The 22,652-nt window shown below is 38.8% G+C and overlaps 1 protein-coding gene across 1 annotated transcript in view; it reads left to right on the top strand.

Annotated features, from left to right (window-relative positions):
* Nucleotides 1-22,652, top strand: part of PPP3CA (protein phosphatase 3 catalytic subunit alpha) — a 194,251-nt gene that overhangs the window by 158,132 nt on the left and 13,467 nt on the right. The window contains exons 7-10 of the mRNA XM_080368667.1: nt 948-1,025; nt 2,875-2,969; nt 12,597-12,722; nt 15,071-15,145. Of these exons, the coding sequence (XP_080224793.1) occupies nt 948-1,025; nt 2,875-2,969; nt 12,597-12,722; nt 15,071-15,145 (374 nt within the window). The remainder of the gene's footprint in view (nt 1-947; nt 1,026-2,874; nt 2,970-12,596; nt 12,723-15,070; nt 15,146-22,652) is intronic.

Consider the following 22,652-nt stretch of genomic DNA (forward strand, 5'->3'; position numbering starts at 1 on the left):
TCAGCGGTTTAAAAGCAAGAAGAAAACAGTTGTTACAGAAAAAAACTTATTTTCAAAAGCAACGAAATGTGGAGTCATTTTAAGTTCTGTAACATTTAGGTATAATTTTAAGTAGGTTTTTTCTGAAAACTTAATATTTCACACTTGTGCTGTCAAAGCTGCATTCAGGTTATGCTATGTTTTGTTTTTCGTGTATGTGATTTCCGTAAGTGTTCAGTGTCTTAAACAGGGTGGTTTTCACAGTGCTGAGGTTGTAAGAAAGGGCTCCTCTGTTCTCCTCAAACAACATTGTCCATGTGCAATGAAAGATATAATAGAGATACCTCTATCACCATTTTTACTTGATGATTATTTTTTTTTCATTCATACAATAGAACTTGTCTTGGAATTCAATGGGCACATTTGGGGGATTTCAGAAGTCACAGAATTTACATGTAAAGTTGCCAAGGGGAAAAATAATTCTTGTTTATCGAGGAGATGAAGTTCAGAAGATCAGAAGTCTCCAGTTTGGAGACTGATTTGCCTTTCTCCTTTCTGTATTTCTCCCTCTCTCTCGGCACACCACTTCATTGTCTGGTGCTGATGAACAGCCTGTGGGTACTGTAGTTAGTGGGTGAGGATGTTTTTCTGTTGCAAGCAACCATTGTATCACTTTTTTTTTGAGTACATTGAATCTTAAGGTATAATGAAATTACTTTCTTTCTGACAAGAAATAAGGTGGTTGTTGTTATGCAATGAATTGCAACATTCCAGAGTTCCTCTCCACACAGTTATGGGGTGGGATTAAAGAAGGTGCTGCTGCTAGTGTTGTCTCTACTGAAATCTGCCGGCAGAGCAGGGGCTGATTTCATGAATGATGCATGTTGGATGAAACATTTTTGAAAGCTGGAGCTGAATGTGGTGCTTCTGATAATGCCATAACAGGTGCTATTATTTTCTTCTAACAGTTACCCTGCTGTATGTGAATTCCTACAGCACAATAACTTGTTATCTATACTCCGAGCTCATGAAGCCCAGGATGCCGGGTAAGTGTGTGTGGAGAGGGGGCACTAATAATGTATAATGGCTTACCATTGTCAAACAGAGCAAGGAAAGAAAGAACTGAGCGAGAATGAACTGGAAAACTTAAAGTTGCAACAGCTATCACTTTCTATGAATGCTGAACAAACATACACTGGCATTAGAACGTCTTTTACATTATTATTACTGAGTTACAGGACTTAATGAACCCTCATATATCCCACTTACTTAGCCTTAGTGATCTTAAGTGGCATAAAATGACCAAAAGTTACTTGAGTGGCAGACTTGGGAAGGAAAACAAATTCAGCTCAGAAAAAAGAAGTTTTGCAAATGATCCTGAGACTTCTGACACACTGATAGCCGTGATGCCTTGGAAGTGATTTGGCTCACAAAGGCCATAACTGTCATCCATTCAAGTCTTTCATACCTACCTGAGACTTCTGGGCCTGGTGGTTATACAGTTTATCAAGAAAATAAACTTGTGGAGCGCAATATCTAAAAATGATTTAATGCAGGACTATCATTAATTAACGAGTTTATTAAGACACTTGTGCAAAAACAGCCCAGGTCAAGCATCAAGTGTTGATGGTTCTCTCATGAAACTATTGTTAGTGTAAAGCTACAACTTTTTATGCCGCTTTAAAAAACAAAAACAAAACAAAAAAACCAAACACCCTATCTATTCATTGAACTGTACCATACTTCTGAGATATTAATGAAGGATTAGTATCTGAATAAATAGCTTTGCATATCTTGCATAAATTATTAATGTGTTTATTTGGAGGTAGAAACTTTACCCAACCTGAATAGTGATAAAAGATAAAGTAGCAAGATTGTAGGAATGAGGTCGATATTCACTATGCATATAAAAAGCTATTCTGAATGTTTGAATTGTCACATACTTAAAAACTTCAATGCAATTAAAAGCAAGCTATTACTCTGACAAAAATAGCTGGCATGAAATACTCATGGGTAATGAAATTTCATTTTTATTGTATTGCTTTCCAATAAAGGGTGAAAAAATTTTGTGGAAGGGATTGCAGTGAAACTACACAATAGTTTCAGTGCAACTATTGTGGATATTTGTCACTTTCTTCAGTTTCTTGTAGTTGAAGACTAAAGAGCAGTATTTGTGTCTTAGTAAGATAAAAGCACTGGTTGGTTGGTTTGCTTCCAATTGCTTGCAGCTTTGATGCTTGATTGATTATATGTTGGTCCAATAAGGCTTTTATTTTTCATAAGGCAGCAAGGTTAGGTAATGAAAACATGAAAGCATTCATACACTGGCTAATAGACTGGATGAGATTAGACACAGCACTGAAAATATTGGATCCCCTGTTTCCCCTCCCTTTCTCATACTTTCCATCTCCCCTGGCCTTGCCATCGCTTGCATGCGCAGAGTGCAGGCAGCTGGAGGGGCATGGAGGACGTGCACTTCTGAAGACACTTCTGTGCATCTCCAAGGCACGTGCTGGTGCTTGCCTTCACCTGCAGTCCCACAGAGGGAAAGTCTGGGAAAGTCCTGGGGTGCATGCACATAGAGGCCACCTGGCTTCAGGGACAGGCACTGAGCGAATTCATAACAAAAACCACCTCTAGCTCACCAAGTTTCAGGCGGAGACACAGCTTTCAAGCATGGTGTTGCATCCCCGGCCATCCCAAATGAATATAATGAATACGCCTGCAGGAAATATTTTTTCTATGGCTTTTAAAAGCAGACATGCATGGTTTTCTGTCTTGGCATTTGTTACCAGCCAGCGCAGTAATGTACTAGGGGTTTTTGCACTATAGTTGGTCAGTGACAAATATACATGCAACACTGAGCAATAATTAGTGTTGTCTCTTTCCTTTTAGGTATCGTATGTACAGGAAAAGCCAGACAACAGGCTTCCCTTCACTAATCACAATTTTTTCAGCACCAAACTATCTAGATGTATACAATAACAAAGGTAAGAATTTAATTCCTGTTTGGTATATGTAGTGGACTGTACTTGTCTTAACTCATATTACACTGGTTTTCCTTTTCACTCCTTTCTCTATCAGTTCATGCCCATTTTCTTTATTTATTAGCTCATGCCTATTCCATTTGTTAAACAATACAAATCTAATTAAATTTATTACAGGCAGATGTATGTCTCTGAACATAACTGTAGATACAGAAATATCCTAAGGCATATTAGAATCTTGACTGCAAGTTATTAAGTAAATGTTACACAGGAAGCAAAACTGAAAACAGCTCTATTAACTAATAGAAGTATATTAAGAAATGCTGTGGGTGAGATGTTCAAAGCCAAGTGTTCCTTACAATTAATTACTTGCATCTTTGCTCCTTTCCAAAAACATTAATGGAGTTTGTATATGCAAACCCTCTAGCCAGCTAACACACTTTGACAAATCATCAGTGGATAAAGCATGGAATAGATATGGTCTGAATTCCTTTATGTTTTGGGGGGGGTTTATCACTGGAAAACTATTATGTAGGAAAAGAAATATCATTAGCCAAAAAAAAAAAAATAATTACTGCACAAAAAAGCAGTCACTTGTCAATCTATAACTCCACTGAATATGAGTATTTGCAGCTTCTCTGAGTTTATTAGTTTTTTGTATTCTCTGAAATCTTCTGTAAAAGAAGGGGGGAAAAAAATCATGTTTCTAAAAATAAAGCATTCTAATAAACCTGTCCTCCTATATCTTGGAATGAGCAGTAATGTTTACTTTTTCCTATTCCCAGTAAAGCTAAAGTTATTTATGTTCCTCTGTGAGCAAAACAGACAATTTTTGTTTTCTATATATTCTTGAAAGTAGCTCCATTGCAAAGAGATCAATCTTTCTTGAGAAGAGACATTTGTAATTTGGGTGCTTGCCTGCAAAGGAAGTAAGCAATTTTTAAATTTTTTTTTTACTTGCTGAGGAAAACTTTTTCTGGCATAATTTTATATTCTGAAACTTATAATCTAAAAGCTGTTATACCATGAACTGTACGGAAGGGAAGGAAACACTTCAGTATTAGGTAATAGGGTTCATACACTTCAGTGTTCTTAATATGTCTATTAACTTGTGCAGAAATTAATAAAAGCATTCTGCAAAAACATGCAAACAGAGCTGTCAGTAGCCACTTTCGTAAAAGTAAATAATATATGGACTCTGCTAGCAGCCCAAAAAGTGCCGGATGGAACAAGGAATGTGTTAATTTTCTTGGCAGCATCATTGCTGTTGGTGGAAAAGTGTGTTTAGTCTCTGGGTTGGCTGCTTTGGGCAGAAGGCAGGCTGATGACAGGTTTGTACAAGTAAGGTGACAGAAGGTGTTCACCTTTTGCTTCTTAATGCATGGAGGCAGCAGTTCTGTGCACATGAAGGCAATGGGTGAACAGTGTGAGATTTTTGTCATGAAGGTAAATGTTAAATGTAAAGCAATGACTTACAATAATCAAAATCTTGAATTTGAAAGCACGGAGTTTGGGTGGTGAAGAGAAGTGCCTCTGTTTATTTCCATTTTAGAAGAGGAGGTCATTTTCCTTGTTCCAGGGTGATGCACTGTGTCAGGCAGGTCTTAAAACTAGTGGAAAGCCTTTTCTCGTGAAAGGCTGTAGGCGAGCTGCTGAGAGGTGCTGGTTATCTGTGGTCACAGCTGAAGTTTGGGTGCGTAGCTGGCAATATCTGCTCTGAGCGAGTTCAGGCAGATCAGCAGTGGTTTGAGATCAGCAGTGGTGTGCTACTCTTTTAATGTGTGACTTGTAAATTTGCAGGCTGACCTTTAGCAGCTTTGTAATGAATTTCTGCTGAGTTTAACTGCCTCCTTTTCTCTCATTAGAAGTTTTGATGCATTATTTCGTGTGACTGCTTGCACTGGCTCTTGGCATTTAAAGACCATCGTGTAGTTTTTCATGCTGTATTGCTCATGCATCTTCATATGGATAGCATTGGAATGCTTGCTTCCCTCTTCAAGAAAGAAAAACACCATCATCCTGAGTCAGTCCAAAACAGGGCTGCTTGTTGGCTTCCTTGATTTGCAGCAGAAGAATTAACTAAGAACACAAAGCTTCTGACTGACTGATTTCAGGAGGTGAAGGAAAGCTTTTCCATTCAGGGGTATTACAGGGCAATTGTGCCAGCTGACTCATTGTGCACTGGTGCAGAACCTGATTGATTTTTGCAGATCATTCGAGGTTTTGGTTACTGTCAGTCCTTGGAAAAGGATAGGAAGTCCCTTCCTTTCTAGTATGCATTCTTAGTATGCTTCTGATTGTCACTTAGCTAGTAAAGTCACCCTAAATAAATTCCTGAGGGGCTCCAGCTCCCACTGACATGAATGGGTCATTTTTAAATGCAGTGTTGCTCAAGATAAACGCATTTTTTAAAAAGCTGCAAAGGGCTTGGAATGCTCGTTTTCTACCCCAGGTTGATAGTTCTTGTACTTGTTAAAGCAGATGTATTTTCTTGTATTTCTTGAAAGTACTTCAGAAGGGGAGTGAGCTTCCTTGCCAACTTTATCTAAGGGCTTATTCAATCCCCGCTGGAGAGCAGCCTCTGGGATCAGATATGGCCTCAAAGAGCAGTAGGGGGGCAACATTCCCAGAGTAAAAGGAGGCTCAGCAGGAGTAGCTGAAGGTAAACTATCTAAACAATAGTACATTCAGCATATCTGCTGTCAATAGTGCTGCTGTGTACCCTCTGTACCGGCTGTCTTACAGTACCAACCCACTACGGGAATCTCTTTTGGCTTTGCTCCACTGAATTCTGGCACTGAAGGGAGTTTTGTGTATCCCTTTGGTTACTGGCCATTCCCTTGTGAAGGCTGAGTGTGTAATTTGTCCATCACGTGGCTGCTGGTCCTGTCGCAACCCCAGCCCACACACATGCGTAACTTCGGGTGCCAAAGTTAGGTTTTTCAATTAGGAGGCTCCTGTCAGGGGCTCCCTGTGTGGTTAATGGAGACAAGAGAGAGATGTTTTCAGAGATTCAGAAACTACCTAGATATGGGGAGCCTAGTGTCCCTCTTCTTTCAAGACTATCCTTCTGCATTATTGTTAATGCCTTCAGTAATCCTTATTATGGAGAGCGTTGGCAAAGGGGAGGAATTTATACGTATGTTTTTGGCAAATTCTGAACTTCAGTGCCTCCGTAGCTTTCTCAAACATTTCTGCTCTCATTTGGACTACTAAAAGGCATAAATAAAAAGGATACTTTAAGACTATTATTAAAACTTATTATAAGAAGCAATGGTGCATTGATGATTTTCTAAGACTACTCCTTCTGGAGAGGATCAAAAATCCTTATGCAAGAAGATAAATGTTAATTGGATTGCAGTAGTTACCTGTGACTTCAGGGTCTTGGAGGAAGGCTGTACTTACAAGAAACCCTGAGAAAGTTGTGTAAATACAGCTTTACCCCTGGATTTAAGGAGAAGTTGTTTATATCAACAGATATGTCAAAAATTTATATAAAAAATTACTGCATTGTATGATCTGCTGGCTTTGTGCTTTGTCTAAATTTTCATTCCCACATTTAATACTTCTTAATGCCTTAATTAGGACTTGCTGTAATGCTTTTTGTGCCCCAACCAAAAAAACCAACAGCAAAAAAAAAAAGTGAAAGATTTTACCAGAGTTCTACAGAGGCAGGCAATTTATTTGTAAATCATTGCAATACTTCATATTTTAGTGTCTGGCTGTCACTTCAGAAAGTGCATGCTTTTTGGCTGAGTGAACAATTTTAACTAGCTGTCTACAGACAACTTTTGAACACTTTGAAATGATTAGGTTTTGTAGTGATGAGAGAACCACCAGAGAATCCGAAGCTATCGAAATAAATGACAAGATGTTTCTTCCAACGTGCTGCAACATACACATAGTGTTGCTGAAAGGAAAAGCAGATGACAAAGGAAAGAAACATAGAAAGTATGCAGGGGAGTTTGGGATACTAGAAAAATCAAAACCAGCTGTACATCAGTATGCTTGTTAACGTATATCAACGAAGTGTGTATGAAGAATCAGCGTGTGGTATACCATAGGTACACATTAAGAAATGTACCTGGTCCAAATGGATCTAACAGGAAAATTATTTTCATATTGGAAAAAGGCAGAGTAACATACCTGGAGACAAGGATGATCTTTGAGAAATAATAGCACTTTGGGAGAGAGAAAAGCATCATAACCTTCTGTTTGCCCTATCAGTTTTCTTTAATGCTTTATCTCTGCTGTTGTGATGAGGCCTTGTCATGGAAACAAAAGCTCTTAAAGAGGAGCTGTCAGAGTATCTAGGCCATCTCATTGCTGATGCAGAGAAGTTTGCCAGAAGTGATTTTCGCAGTCTATTGATAAAATCTTGAACATTACTGTGCTGTTTCTTTGGAAGACGCAATTACACATGTAAAATAAAAATCCTAAGGATTCTGTAAGGGAAGATTTTCCCAACTGCAATTAGCCCTGCTTCGGTACATCATTTACATCATTACCTTGTATAGAAAATATTTTTTTCGTTTGATAATGTTTAAACTCCTTAAGCATTTTATGAACCCTTATCCTTGACCTGTCTCGGGCAGAAAATGCTGTGGTTACTTAGCAACACTGCTGGAGAAGAAGACACAGTTCTCAGTTGCGCAGTTAATGCAGAAGTTAATTTGGCATTAAAATCAGAAACTGAAATTCTTTCTAAGGTATGAAGAATTTGAGAAATCTTTCACTGCATTTATTTTCTAAATGAGGGATAAGTTTTGTGAAAAATACAAGAAAATTACTTGTTTGCTAAAATTATTTTGAGGTTGTTTATCTAAAAACATCTAAGTTCATTCTGGGCTAGTATTTCTACAATGCTCATTATTTTTTTACCTCTGAAAACGTTGCTGAAAAATGATTCAGGAGATGCTGAAGCATGATATGTAATATCTTTCGGTAATTCTGAGCTATTGGTCACACAGTTTAATGTTGTTTGTGTTGCTGAAGGCCTTAATCAACCTCCCAACATGGCTTTTAAAGTGCTGTTTGAGATGCTAGAGGTGTCTGAGACACCTAGTTGGATCTGACAGGTATGACACAGGAGACAAGGGCATCTGGGCTCATATTTAACCGAGGGAGACCAAGGAGATGGATACCTCAGGGGGTCTCAGATGGTGCTAGGTGTTTGTATTTGGCTCTGAGAAGGTTAGAAGAGCTGTCTCCATTTCTAGCTGAAGGAGGTTTCTTACCTGCACATTTTTCACCTGTATTTCCAGCCTTAGGTGCCTGTTATGCTTAAAGCTAAACAGCATGAATGCCCTTTGCCAGCTGCGTTAGTGTTTCATTTCACTCTGATGTGATTTCAGCATCTGATATCTCAGTTTACTAGCATTGGAAAGAGCTGTAATGTCATTTGGGATATCTGCACATCTTCACTTTACAAAGCATTAGCTTCTAAAACTCATTTACAACAGTGAGAACCAAAATGAGGTTAAAATGTGTGTGGCTGTTAAGAATAATAAAATAAGATTCTTGCTCTGGTTGGTGATTATGCATGATAAAACTGTGACTGGTAGCTTAGTCTGCTAGCATCTGTCTGAGTATACATCTGGAAAGAAAAGTATAGGGGTTGCAGCCTGTAATAGTAAGCAAATGTTGGAGAGTCGGGTTTTCCTCGGTTATAGGTTTTATAACCAAAGGAACCCATCGTGCTTTCTTCTGTCTCCATCAGCAATCATGTGGCCTGTAGTCATAAAACATTCAAAAGATTCCTGCTCTTTCAGGGCAGCTGGGGTCTCCTACAGCGACTTGGGCATCAGGTTAATGTAGACTAAGAAATGAAGCAGAGGTGAAACCCCCAAACCTTTTCTGAGCCGACAGAGAGGAATAAAAGAGCTATGACTGAAAGAAAGCAAGGGGCCAGAAAAGCTTGGGGAAACTCCTGCTGTTACCCAAGAAGCATCTTCTTGATATAGGTGTTTTCTTTTGACTATTAAGCAGTAGTCAGAACTACACATTCATAACAAGAGCCGCTTTGTTTAATGTCAAATATCATCTTTGTTAATTGCCTAATAAAAATATTTGGGGTACCTTGTGCTTGTTAAATGAAAGATTTTTAAATGAAAAACTCAGAAAAGTACCTGTGATACTGGTAACTACCCTATTTTATTTTATTCTTTTAAGTGTAGGGTTATTTCAGAAGACATCTTTCTCTGTTATTACCCTGCTTTATTGTATAGTGTTATTTTTTTTCAAGTGGCTTTTGAAGTCATTTGTAGAGGAGCTGTACAGGTCATTTACAGAGAATAGTTTTTAAAACACTTTTATTAGAACTTGCTTTTGTAAGATAGTCAGATATATAAATTAATAAGGTGTGAAGATATTTTTTACAGTAATCTCAAAATAAATTTCCTTTTAAAAAAAAAAAACAAACAAAACAAACCCAACTAAAGCCATTTATATTTAATTTTATGTTTTCCAACTGTTCTGCTTATGGTTCAAGCTTTTTTGGAGGCCAGTTTTAAAAGTTCCTTGTAAAAATGATTTATTTGGCTTTCACAGAATTCAGAAATAGGCTTAGATAAATTGAAGCAAAAGTGGGAAGGGGAACTACCTTAGCTCACTAAGATGATGAATTTGAAGTTTTAGTCCATCTAAATGAATCTTCACAACCATTAAGTGGTCCTTTTTCTGTGGTTTTGACTCATTTTTGCTGTAAAGCCACAAGCTATTTATTTTTATTATGCAGTTGTGTCACTGTAATAGAAGAATGAATTACAATCTGCCTTATATAATTTCAGCCAAAAAGCAATGGAAATATTAAGAGCATCAACACTGGTTTTCTCATTTTTGCTAATAGCAGTATTAAGCCATTTTTATTTTACTGAGCAGCAGAATGGCTGCCAACTGTCAGACTAGGATGGGCAAGTCAAATGTGGTTTATTTAAATGGAGGGTGTCTGCCTGGCAAAGGTTCACATAAATGTTAGTGAGCTTTTCTGTGTCTATCAGTGAGTAGGCTTCAGAAACTCCCAGGTCACTTTGGAATCTCATGAGCCACAAAATGGAAGACATGTAGCAACCTGATAAATTTTTGTTGGTTTTGTGCAACAGTTTAGTGCATCAAAAAAAGTTTCTTCTCTGATTGATACACACTTCAGTCAGTGGACGGAGATGAATAATCAGAAGAAACTGTTCACCTCCTTCAGCCAACGCTGTGATACAGTGCATTTCCTATGGTGCTGTGCCATATTGCAGTCATGCAACTTCATTGCTGTTAAGTGATAACTAGCCCTTGGAACTATGTTCCTCCCTGGGGAGCCACAGATGGGAAGGCCGGAGGAAAGAGGAAAACAAAATGTGATATACCTCCTTCTCTATGTGTCTCTGGTGTGGTGTATTTCTGACATACTTTTGATTCATGCTGTTTCATTGTTTATGAAGGCATTATTGTGGGTGTTGCTTCCTTGATTCATTTTTCTTTCACTGAAGCAGAGGAGGACCATCTGAAGGTCACAGGTTACTGTGATCTCATCAGGATGGCTTAATTCCTACTTTAAAAAGGCAAATTGAAGATGATTTATGTAAAGTTACCTACATGTCTTCTGGTATGTTAAGTACATTGTCCCTAGCGTAAAAAAGTATTTGATGACAGCTCATCTACAGCACAGAACTAGAACTGCTACAAGCTCAGGTGGTGACCAGCAGGACATAGTAAAGTCAGCGCTGTCTACAGGAGAGTAAGCATCTGAGCAGCGATTGCATTCAGAGCTATATGTAAATGGTAGTAGTGAGATGACCAGCAAACTTCATGTAAAGTTCACGGGGCTGTCTTTTAAAAAGTGAAACCCCACCCTTATGTTTCTGGTAATAAAACTGTAAAGTGCCAGCACCTTTGACAGTGGATGGAAGCCTCAGCTTGCGTTGACTCTTTTAGTTCCACGTTGCTGATTAAAGAACCTGCCTGCAGACTCCTGTAATTGTATTGTTTACAAACTTTTATGTCTTTGTGTTCAGGATAGTTATGAGTCCCTTTGGGTTTAGGCAGTCATCTCAAAATTATCTTTTTCTCCATGAGCAAAGAAATACTTGCTCTTCTGTTTCATAAATGGCTCTGTTCACATCCAAGAGCACATGTATTCTGTGCCTGTGCAATTTAGAAATTACTGAATTTCAGGAAACGGATTATGTAAATTAAAACATACCCTAATTAAGTTAGGGATACTGTTACCAGGTTGAGTAATTGTGTTATTAAGGTTTGACATTACATGTGTCTTTGCAAGAAGACAGAAAAGAAGAAGGAAGGCATGAGACTTAGTTTTACTGTTTCCCAAGCTGAGGCAGTTGGTCCATAAAGTGAGCAATAGAAATCCAGCACTGCATGATTTTTATTGAAAAGACCTTATTATTGAAAGCTCTCCCTCAATGCATTCTTCTAAAGCCAACAAGTAGACCTGTTATACAAACAGCTGCTGAGCCCGCTTCCATTCTGTGTTCTTCCAGGCAGTCCCAATGAATGGCCTGTGGTTTGGGTAATCCACAGCACCTAATAACCACTAATTCCTGTAGAATTTTTTTTAAAGTGCATGAAAGTCTAGATTTGGTGTGGAACAGTGTTAGCATAGTGTTGGGCAAACTTTATGCTTTGGAAAATAAATTTTGATAAAGACAGTTATCTAGGCTTATAGTAAGTGTTCATTTTATTTCATCTGCCACATTTTCAGTATGTTTACTTTGCTCCTCCTTAACCAAATTGATATTGACCCTTCCTCTCCCACCTGCACACTATGCCCTCTCAGTTATGCCCAAGCCACATTCAGCCTTTCCCTCTTTCGGCTGACTTCTAACTGCATTGGGCCTGGGAACAGCTATAGTCTCTTCTAGAAATAAATAGCTGTTTCTTGCTGATAGGCTTTGTAAAACTTTGGTTTACAACAAACCTGAAGTCCATTAGTGCAAGTTAACGCAGAACTTGGTGTAGTGCTTTACAGAGTGGCTATGGCATGAATATCTGTGTTTCTGCCCATTAGCAAATCTAGTCTTTCTGTGAATGTGCGTGTGTTGACAAGAATGATACAAATTTTACATGGTGGTGCAAGGCAAATCATATTATTCACTCATACTATAGGGAGCACGGTCTTGTGTGCCTAGAGTTTGAATAATGTGAGAAGAAAGTATCATCTGTTGTCCAGCACTATGAATGAAATATGTTGAAAATGTTTGTTGGAAGAGCAGCATTCAGGCTCTGAGTGATAAGCGCTTCTCTCTCTTATCTCCAAAGTATGGTTATGAGGAGCTCAGACAACTGTGTGAAGTGGCTGGTTGTGGATTCTCTGCCTTGTTCCCCACCGGTGACAGATCCCAGAGCCTACGTTCGTGATTACTCACAGTTATTAATTCACTTACCAACCCATCTTAGGGCCGGGGAAGCTGGTGGCACCGCTTTCAGACTGGAAATGGCTTACAACTTCTTTGAGGCTATATCCTGTTCTAACTAGCAGTGAAGTGTTGCTGCTGGGTCAAGTGACTGAAAGCTGGCAAGCAGCTCTGCAGGCTGTGCACACTCTGAGCGTTGCTGATCTGGTAGCTGGTGACATGTACGTGGCTGACGTCTCTCTTCTTTTCTTTCCTTTTTGTCTTCTAGCTGCAGTATTGAAATACGAGAACAATGTTATGAATATCAGACAGTTCAACTGCTCTCCTCATCCATACTGGCTTCCAAACTTCATGGATGTGTTTACCTGGTCCTTGCCGTTTGTGGGTGAGAAAGGTATGTAAATTGGCTCTGCTCATAGAAACAGCAAAATCATTTCTTAGTCATTGTGCATGTGGCCTCGTTTATTTGAAATGGCAAGAATAATTTGAAGACAGATGACTTGCTTTTGAGGACAAATTTGAAGAAACAAGCCTCAGAGGGGCAAGTGATTACCAATGGTTAATCACACTTCTCATTTGTTTTTATAATTTCCACTCTTTCCAGGCTGTGCCATTATGTTTCTGCTGTAGAAGCAGATTTTATGGTATTGCAGACTAGAGATGCATGCACTGAATAAAATTCTTACTAGTTGTTCCTTTATAAGCTTTTGGGCCTTCCCTTGGTTATTGTTTGTGGCTCAAAGGACATCACAACAGGCTTCACAGCATTATGGTTACATCCTTACCCACCTGACCTTTCTGATAAGATGATGGTAGGTTGCCTTTTCACCAGCAAACACAGATCTGATGATGCTAAGACCCAATCTGGTTAACTGTTCCTGGAGACAGTAGAGAGACGGCAGGAAGAAGGAAAACCTGCTCCTCAGCTCCTTCTCTGCCCAGGGTGTGTGGCGCCTCATTACTGGCGAGAATACTCTAAAGAACATAAATGATGTTTTATTGAAACACGATACTGTTGATGTTGCCGGAAGACAACTTCCTGCTCTGAAATACAAAAGACATGAAAACACCTTGGTCTAACATATTAAATGAATACATAATGCAAACTGCTTAAACCCCAAGTCATTTTATTTAGGGCCTGAGATGAAGTTTGCTTTGATCCATCCATTACAGTATATTGCTGCAACAACAATTACTGCCAGAAAACTATAATAAACTCTTAAAAGTTTCTTGGAATAACAGTTCTCTCTTAATAGGCAACTGGAAATATAGCCAGCTGTGGCTCTTACCTGCAGTCATGACCGGCTTTGTTTGCAGCTACTCTTTTGTATGAGGAAAGCCGCTGGTGAGACGCCCGAGGTCTCTGTGAACAAAGCAAATAGACAATGAAATAGGGATTAACAGAGAATAGACAGCTGTTTCTACTAACAGAGACATTACATAATCCACACTGACACGTGTTGCAGGCTCTTGTTTGACAGATAAAATGCTTTCATTTTCTTTGGCCATAAACTCAGCCAGGCCATTTTTAAGATGGGCCTGTTCTCCATACTCATAGTTCTGTGAGATGTTCTGCGAGATCATTTTTTCAGAGGCTTCCCACCAGTGGCCTCCTCAGGTATGCATGGTCAGATCTGTTGAGGTTCTGAGACCCTGGATGCTCCTCCTTCTTTTTTCTTTTTCTTTTTGTTTTCCTCCTTCAAGGCCTTCCCAGTGGTCACTCTTACCAATTGCTTGGAAGTTTTAAAGCCCCGACAAGTGAAACCAATGTTTTCCCTTTCCCTGTAAAACAAAACTCATGGATGTAAGAGTTGATGTTCTACACAGCTTTTTATTTATTTTCCTTTTTTTTTTTTTTAGATTTTTTCCCTCAAAGGCCAACTAAGGTAGGAAGTTGTTAGTTTCACTGGTTGTTGTTAATGTGGAAAATCTTTCCACTAATCCTGTCAAAGGAAAATATTAAATCCTTCACTAATGTAGGAAAAATATAGCTTTTTCCCACCCTTCTAATGTTCCAAGCCATCATAGTTGTCACAGAAGAGGATTTCAATAACAACTTCATTAAAAAAATTAAAGTTTCAACCTGTGTAGCTAGTGCAAGACTAGGCATGCCTGGTAACCCTTTTAATAATGCTTACTACATGTAGATGTAGTGGAGTTTTTCTCAGTCTGCTAATGATTTCACATTTTACCTCATAACTTTGGCTTTTTTGATCTCTAAATTACATTTCCTTGGTTGTGATTTTTGCTGGGGTTTTTGTGTTGGTTTTTTTTTTTTTGGCTGTTCTTACTCTGTGTACTCTCTGGTTAGTGTCTCACTGTTGCCTTTCCAGAAAGAGCTGAGACCAGGTTAGGGATAGCCTCAGGCTGACCCTTCTGTGCCCAGGTTGCAAACTAAGCAAGCTGAATGTATTCTGAATTCACTGATAATGATGTTTCTATTGAATATAGAACAGTTCTGGCTGGAAGGGACCTACAATGACCACCTAGTCTATTTGTCCTGGATTTCAAGGGACATTACCCCTTTATGAATATCTTACAAGGGTGAATGTTGTGTTGAACTGAAAGTACACAAGTCACTTCAAACTTACATTAATACATGCATAAAACAAGGTCATATTGTTTAAAATGTGGATGCCATTTCTGTACTGAATTTTCATTAACACTACTACAGCTAGAGTTTGCTCTCTGACAGACCAAGGAAGCTTAACATCAACGTTTTGCATTTGTTTTCCATTTTAGTGACAGAGATGCTGGTAAATGTGCTGAACATCTGCTCAGATGATGAATTGGGGACAGAGGAAGATGGGTTTGATGGTAAGAGCCTTCTGCCCTTAGTTGAGACTGTTTGCCTTAAAACTACTTTAAAAGTTTATTTACTAATCCTGGGATAATTTTCTGAGTCCTGTTTAAGTTCTGTGCTGGTAAAAGCAACTGTTGTGGTAGACTCCAGTGGATTTGCTTACTGCATGCTTTGGAAGGAGATAACGGATCTTCTGCCCTGTTCTAACCCTTTCTTTGGTCTCACTCATTTAGTTTAAAAAAAACTGTATTTCCCTCCTTGAAATCAGGGTTGTGTTGTCACAAAGGGGCAGATGTTGATTTCATGCATAAGATCCCAGGAATTCCCATAGAAAGTTGAATTATATCAATAAAATTACATTCTGACAATGAAATAAGCATCCTGCAGAGGCCCTTCCAAAACATCGGTACTGGAACTTTAAAAGACTTGTACTTGAAATATTTCATTAGTCTCCCCTTTGAATGCACTTGTGTATCTGAAAGGCTTTAAAAAGCAACAGAATCAACAAAAATAAATGTGCAAACACAGCCAGAGAATGTTCCCACCTGACATTTCTGCTGAGAGAGGAGTGGTTGCTTCTGTTGGTCATTTGGGTTGGAGTTTATATGATAAATTGCCTTGTACCATTGGTTTGACTGTAAATAATACTTTGTACCTTGCAATTTGGGGAATCTTGAAAGTCAATTCATTTTATTAGCCATTATTTTCTGTTACGCTGTGCAAGAGTAAAGTACAGCTTTCCAAAATGTCCCTACTGAGTACTGAGCAAAACTGAAAACAACTCTACATATTCCTGATGTTCTTGCTATGAATGCTTTGAGTGTTTACAAAAAAAAAAAAAAAAGGAAAAAACAGAAATTTTAAAAAATTCTAAAAGAACCTTGAAAAATCTAGCACTACCAAATACAATCAAGATGTTTATAGGTAGAATGGGTGAACAAGGAAAACAAAGAACTGCATTAAATATTTGTCTTATTTGGAACTTTTAATAATTAAACTTCTCTCTCACAGTCTTTATTTTTAGTCTTTGGAAAAGGAGATAGATCATGGGTTTTGACAAATGTTTCCTTTGCAATGGAGAAGAAGGGTATGGATGACAGTGCTTTGATTTTACTCTGAAAAGCCAGGTGGAATTCCCTGTTCTGCATCCACCACTGAGTGTGGATGTGAACAATTATCTTGCAGGACTTGGGACAAAGACTGAATTTACTGAAACCAGTAATCAGTGGAGAGAAGAAAACACCTGTTTGAATATTGTGCCCAATTTTTTTCTCATGAAATTTAAATAAGTAGCTACTGTGCAATTAAAGCAGCATGTGAAATAGTACGGAGGCATACAATGAGTAAAAACTGTGTCAAATTAAATACAGTAGCAACAAACCCATGTGCTTAAAATCCGTGGCTCAAGAAAGCACTTAAGTGCAGCCTGAAATCCCACTGATGCAATGCCAAAGCAAAGGCTTTATGGGAAGGATTTTTAATTAATTCAGCATTGGCTTAATACTTCGTTTTAAAGTTGTACTATAAACTTCCATTTTGCATCAATAGGCCAGTGCCTGTAGTCCTTTTTTAAATTTTAGTGTGTTGGTGTTCCCATGCCTAAGTTACAGTTCAGAAATGTTTTCAAAATCAGAGCCAGAAATGCCAAGGCATTATTAGGGGTCTTTGGGGACAGCAGCCTTCTCTGCCTGCAGGAGGTCTCTGCATCTACTGCGGTTTTTCTAGGAGGAGGGTGAACCCCCTCCCCATCTCCCGAGGACTTTGACTAGTGGCACTCCTCCAGACATGGATTTTGCAGCATTGCAGGTGCCTAAGCAGAGAGACAGGCTGAAATCCTCTGGGCTTGCATGTGTGCGCACTGCATAACAATATATAACAGCATTAAAGTTTCTAGATGAGGAATAATTAAACCATTCCTGATACTGTAATGCTAATACTGTTGTCTAAATCTGCTTTCAGTTTTTCCTGTATGAATGATTTCTCTGTGTAAAACATTATGTTAAAGAAAAATATTAGAAGTGTTGTCTTCTTCAGCATGTGTAACTAAAACCAGAGCTGGCATATGTTCGTGTCTGCTTTCCTGGATAATCCCCTGAAAAGCTGTAAAATGGGATCTGTGGTGCTGGAGCTGCAGCTTGCTGTGGGTGCACACTTGTACCTCAGCCCACTTGAAGCAGTGGGCTCATGGGGATCATACACATGGAAGAGATTGAAGGGTTTGGGCATAAAATTAAACTTGAGGATTGATTTAAATTTAAGTAGAGGCTGGTATCTGTAACCATTTCCTGGTGGGCTCTGATTTATTATCTGTATGACAAAGGAAAATCCTCTTTCTCTCAGAGACAGTTGAGTTCCTTCTCTCTCTTTTTTTTTTTCTTCTTTTTCTCCTTTTTTTTTTTTGTTTTGTTTTTCCTTAGAGCCTTGCCTTTTGGGGGAGAAATTACAAGGTGTATTTCATTTGTGTTCTTGATGAAACAGATTGGAATGATTATCGACTTAAAACTGTTTCTGTAAGGCCTATATATTGACAGCCTTGTAGTCGTTCAACATTTCTACTATTCTTCAGTAATTTCTGTCAAGCCTTCTTGGGGGACTGCAGCAGTAGAGTCCTGGTTGCCCACTGACATTTTTCTTTGGCAGTATTTCCCATAGAAGGAAATGCCACATCTGCAACAGCAGATGCATTTTGTTTGAAGGAATGATTCTTTAAAATCATTGCTTATTTTAATAACATCAGTAGTTTTCAGGGCTTGCTGCTGATTTCCTTTCTCTCCTTGCAGTTTGAACATGCCCTGACCTGGGTTCCCACATGTATTGAGAATGGTCCATCGCTATGGTTTGCACTGATCATTCATTTGTTATCTTCTCTTACACTTTCTTGCCCTCTGTCTTCCCCTCTCACTTTCCCCTTCAAAGCAAAAGTACCATCAGTATTGCCTGACCTCACTGCATGGTGTTCTTGTGAACCCTTTTTTTTTGGTTCCAAGTCATGCATGTTGCATCTAGCCATAAGCAGGATGCTCAACAGCGTGTATTCCCATTCTTTTTTTTACTTTTTTTTTTTTCTTCTTAAGGAAGGACACCATGGGGATCTGATCAATTTGTTGTAGACAGTTTCTGTGTATGCTTAGTGGGAGAAAGCCAGAATCACAGCAGTCGTAGTGCCCTTTATCCCATATGTCCCTGCTGGCCTATATTGGCCTTTTGATTTCACTTGCTTTAAAAATGAGAGGATCTGATAAGTCAGGTTTTCTTGTCTCTGATAGTTTCCTCTTGCTGTACTTTCTCTTTCCTGTTTGCTACAGTGGTTGCAATATAATCTGATCCAGCAAAAAATGTTTTGGGTGAATGTTAGCTCACGTGCTGTATGGTTTGTGCATCAAACATTGCTTAGCAACAGGAGCTGCAGATAGTTCTACCTAGCCAGCATATAGTCAGAGTCCTGCTTTATTTTAATTAGCAACATTTCTGGCCTCATGCATTTAATTGAAAAAACCCTAAGCTGCTAATTAAAAGGGTGCAGTAATATAACAGACAAGCTGACACAAATGCACTGCTTGCTTTGTATGCATCACTATCATGATTTCCCATAAAGGCACTCCGAAATCACCTGCATTGTTTTGTATTGCCTTCAACATTGTAGCTTGCATCCTTCTCGTGGAGAAGCCACTGTCACAGTGCTAGCTGCAGCATTTATTCCCTGGTTGGAATACAGCTTCCCCAGTACAGTGCTGTAGTCCAAGCCTAAAGAGAATTACCAAGTTAAAACATCTCCTGCTGATCAAAACCTGGTTCTGCTGTGAACAGTCCTGGATCTGCTGTAAAGAGTGGCATACGAAAGTTGACACAGCTCTTCAGTGCCATAAACTGTGCCTGGAGCAAGCTTGGTACCTAACACAGAGGCTGACAGAGCAAAAGAAAAAGCCTTGTCATTAGGTCTCCGTTACTTAATTGATAAGTGTTCATGATACTACCTGATGAGAGGCTTGGCTTTTCAATGAGTTAATTTTTAACTGGAAGAGAAATGAAGAGGTTTTACCACTGGTTTGTGTGTGTTCTTCCTCCAAACCAGCAAGGTTGGGCTGCAGTGTATACCTAATCTCTGTGAGTTGGTGGCAGAGGGGCCTTTTAATGTGATCTTTTGATTTATTTATTCATTTATTTGGCCAAGTGTGGTTGTTTCCACACCCAAAGCATTTTGCATGTGAGCCATGTTATGGCACGCAGGTTTGCTGTGCCTCTGGACCAGCCTAGCAGTGTGCACTAGATAACCAGTGTCCCCAAAACATGTGTGTCATGGTGCAGTTGTGCCTGGGCACTGAGTGCTATGCTTGTCTTGCTCTCAAAGAAAAATGCAATACTTTGTGCTGTGGTAGTGTTTGGATTAGATAACTGTAAGCTGCTGGACCATTTGAACACATGCATGTGTGTGTTAGCACAGGTTTTTGGTAGAAGCAGCAGATATGTCTATGATAGTAAGCTGTTCTGTCAGATATCAGACATAAATAAACTGGAAGAATTGTCTTGATTCCTCTAAGAAAATAGGTGTCATCAGGCAGGCATGCCCACATGAACTGGGGTGACAGTCTTGGAGACGTGATTAAGCCTTGTTGACGCAGCTGCAATAACGCAGCAGGAGAAAGTATGTGTTCAGGGGCTGGTAACACCAAGGCAAAGCTTTGCTGCTGGTCTTCTGCCTGTGTGTTGGTTTCCTGCAAAACCTACTAACAAGGCTTTAAGCTGAAAAGGTGTTTTTTTCTTTTTTTTTCCCATCATTCTCAATCTGTTTCTTTCCTTTTGGATGTTCCCTGCCTAATTTGTTTCTTTTCTGTTTTTCAGGCTTTACTTAAACATTGCATTTCCATTGATGTTGTCAAATGTTCTGTATTTTTTTTAATTTTCGTTCTACAAACATCACTGATCTTTTTCTTTCCCCCCTCCCCTTTGGAATTCATAAGAAGATCCCATTTATGCACAGACGAAAGGTATTCAATAATTTGGAAGGCTTAAGTTTCATTAATTTTCCAAATGCTTAATTAGATAATATGTAATATATTAGGATACCAGTGAGAGATTAAGGTTTGGCTTTTTTACTCAGTATTGTGTTCTGTCTATTCAATCCTACATCTTGGAATAGTTTGAGAGTTTATAGTCTTTTTGTCATTGTTCTGCTGCTTAATCTGAAGGTTTAAGTTACATTTTGCTTTAAATCCTGTATATCCAGGTTGCAAGATCTGTGTTTGGATGCTACAAATCCAAAATCCAATAGAATTGTTAAATTCCCAAAGTAAGATTCCAAGCTTTTATTCTACCTCCCTAATAATTTTTCTGCTCCAATTTTAAACTTGACTTTGTTGATGATTTTTTTTTTTTTTTAAAGTTCCTTCATGCCTGTAGGGTTTGTTTAGATATTAAAAGAAAACTTAAGAGGGTATCAGGCAATGTTTGCAAAGGCTAAAAATCAACCTTTTTACCCATAGCCAGTTCTCGGGTTATGACCCGTTTACTTTCATGTAAGTGTATGCTTAAGTGTAGCTGAAGTCATCCATAAGGATTTACAGTGATAGTGCATTTCAGAATACTAAACGGGAGTATTCACACTTGAAATGTGAGTCAGATTTATGTACAAATAGGGAATCCAAATACTATATCCAGTTAGTTGTAGTCAGTCAAAACTAACAGGGCAATAAACCATTGTGAGTTTAAAAATAAAAATAGGCTAAATAAAATCATTACTAATATTTAGTAAACATAGAATATTTTAAGTCATTTTCACAGATCGGTTACAAATCAGGGAATTCAGTGGAGACCAAAATCTTTTAAGTGTATTTTTAAGTAGCCTTTTATGTATATTGATGAGCACAAAATACTCCCTTTGAGCCTGTTGTGGTTTGTGATTAAGTTTTTTGTTTTGTTTTTTTTTTTGCATTCTTATTTAATACTTAAGTGTAAGGCATTGTAATTCACTTCAGTCATAAACTATATTTCCATTTTTCAGTTCTCAACTCTTCTGGAAGTTAATCAGTGACTACAGGAAAAGGTCAAATAGAAGATATACTAGAACAGTGTGGGTTTGTAAATAAAGAAGTAGGGGTAGTGCCACTTGGCGGGGGGTGGGTGAAGACAAATTCTGTTTAAGTGCTTTCAGGGTAAAAAAGGCTGAAACTCGTGTCTTGAGAGTACAGTTCAGTGAGATTGTAGTAACTGAGGCAGGAGTGTATCCTCTCTGTTTCCTGAAGAACCCAGCTGAATCATTGTTTGTGGGGTTTTTTTATTTTTTCATTAAACTGTTATGAACATATTGTTTAATTCAGTTACAGCTGAATTACAGCTGTTTCTCCCACTCTTGTCTAAAATGAGATATGTATGCTTAAGACTTTATTTATCTTTGGGTTTTATATCTTTTCTTTATGTTTTTATCTTTATGTGGGGGAGGTTTGAAAGCCATTCTGAGCATAGTTTCTTTCAGCTTGAACTTCAAGAGACAGGCTTATAATTTAAGACTATCTAGGAGGACCATTAGAAATGCCTGGAAATAATGCATTTATACTTGCCCCAAAAGATGGGTGCATGCAAAAGTGTCATGCATGATCGTAAGACATCTAGTTTACACTCCTCAGCTGTACGATCGTATCCCAGTATGTAAGCGTACAAGTTATAAACATTTGAGCATGCAGACTGTGATAGCTGGGGGCACGTACGAGGTGGCTTGTGTGGACCCACTTGTATGTAGGCTGGTCAGGGACATGCAACCCCACAGGCAGCTTTGCAGGATTCCCTGGGCATGGCTATTGAGCTCCCGCTTTATCAAACTCACTCCTTGCACTGTTTGGGGTTAAATCCCACAGTGCTAAAAGTTGTGGTGAGATTCATCCTGAATTCATTTTTATGTCTTTATCTGTGATATTTGTTCCTACAGTTACTTTGCTGCCTTTTGAACAGCTCTAGGATTTGAGCTTATTTTCAGTTTTGGAAGTTTTTCAGAAAGGATGACTATTTGTTTTGAAAGTCAAGCACAGAAAAAAAAAAAGATGTACTTCTTTTTCACCTCTTCTAAAGTGCCAGGGTATCAGCCAGGCCACGTAGTCATCTAGTAGATATCATGAGGCAGCAACGCTTGCATTTCCAGCAGTAGTCTCAAACTGTTATGAGTTTAATTGTAATTGAGAAATCTACAGTAGGAAAGGTGACAGCACCTGGTAGAAGAGCCACAGGTCTGCCATCAGCAGAGATGTGTGGAGAAAACTGAAACTGAGAATTATTGCATAGTCAGCTCCCAGAAGCCACCCAGCAAATCCCTGCGTGGCTGCGCTGAACTTCTCCTCCACTGCCCAGAGCGGCCAGGACTGCACAGAGAGGGAGCAGCGTGTGAAACGTTGGTGCTGCTGAAGCAGATGGGACATTTGCCATTTAGTTCAGCAGAGCCCACGTTTCATTATGAGCCCTTCTGGCTGAAGTAACTTTGTGCTCATAATACACATAGGGAAGGTCTGCACGGCAAGGCTCCGTGGCCATGTCTTC

Source organism: Falco punctatus (genome assembly GCF_963210335.1).
Source record: "Falco punctatus genome assembly, chromosome: 1".
Taxonomy (NCBI): domain Eukaryota; kingdom Metazoa; phylum Chordata; class Aves; order Falconiformes; family Falconidae; genus Falco; species Falco punctatus.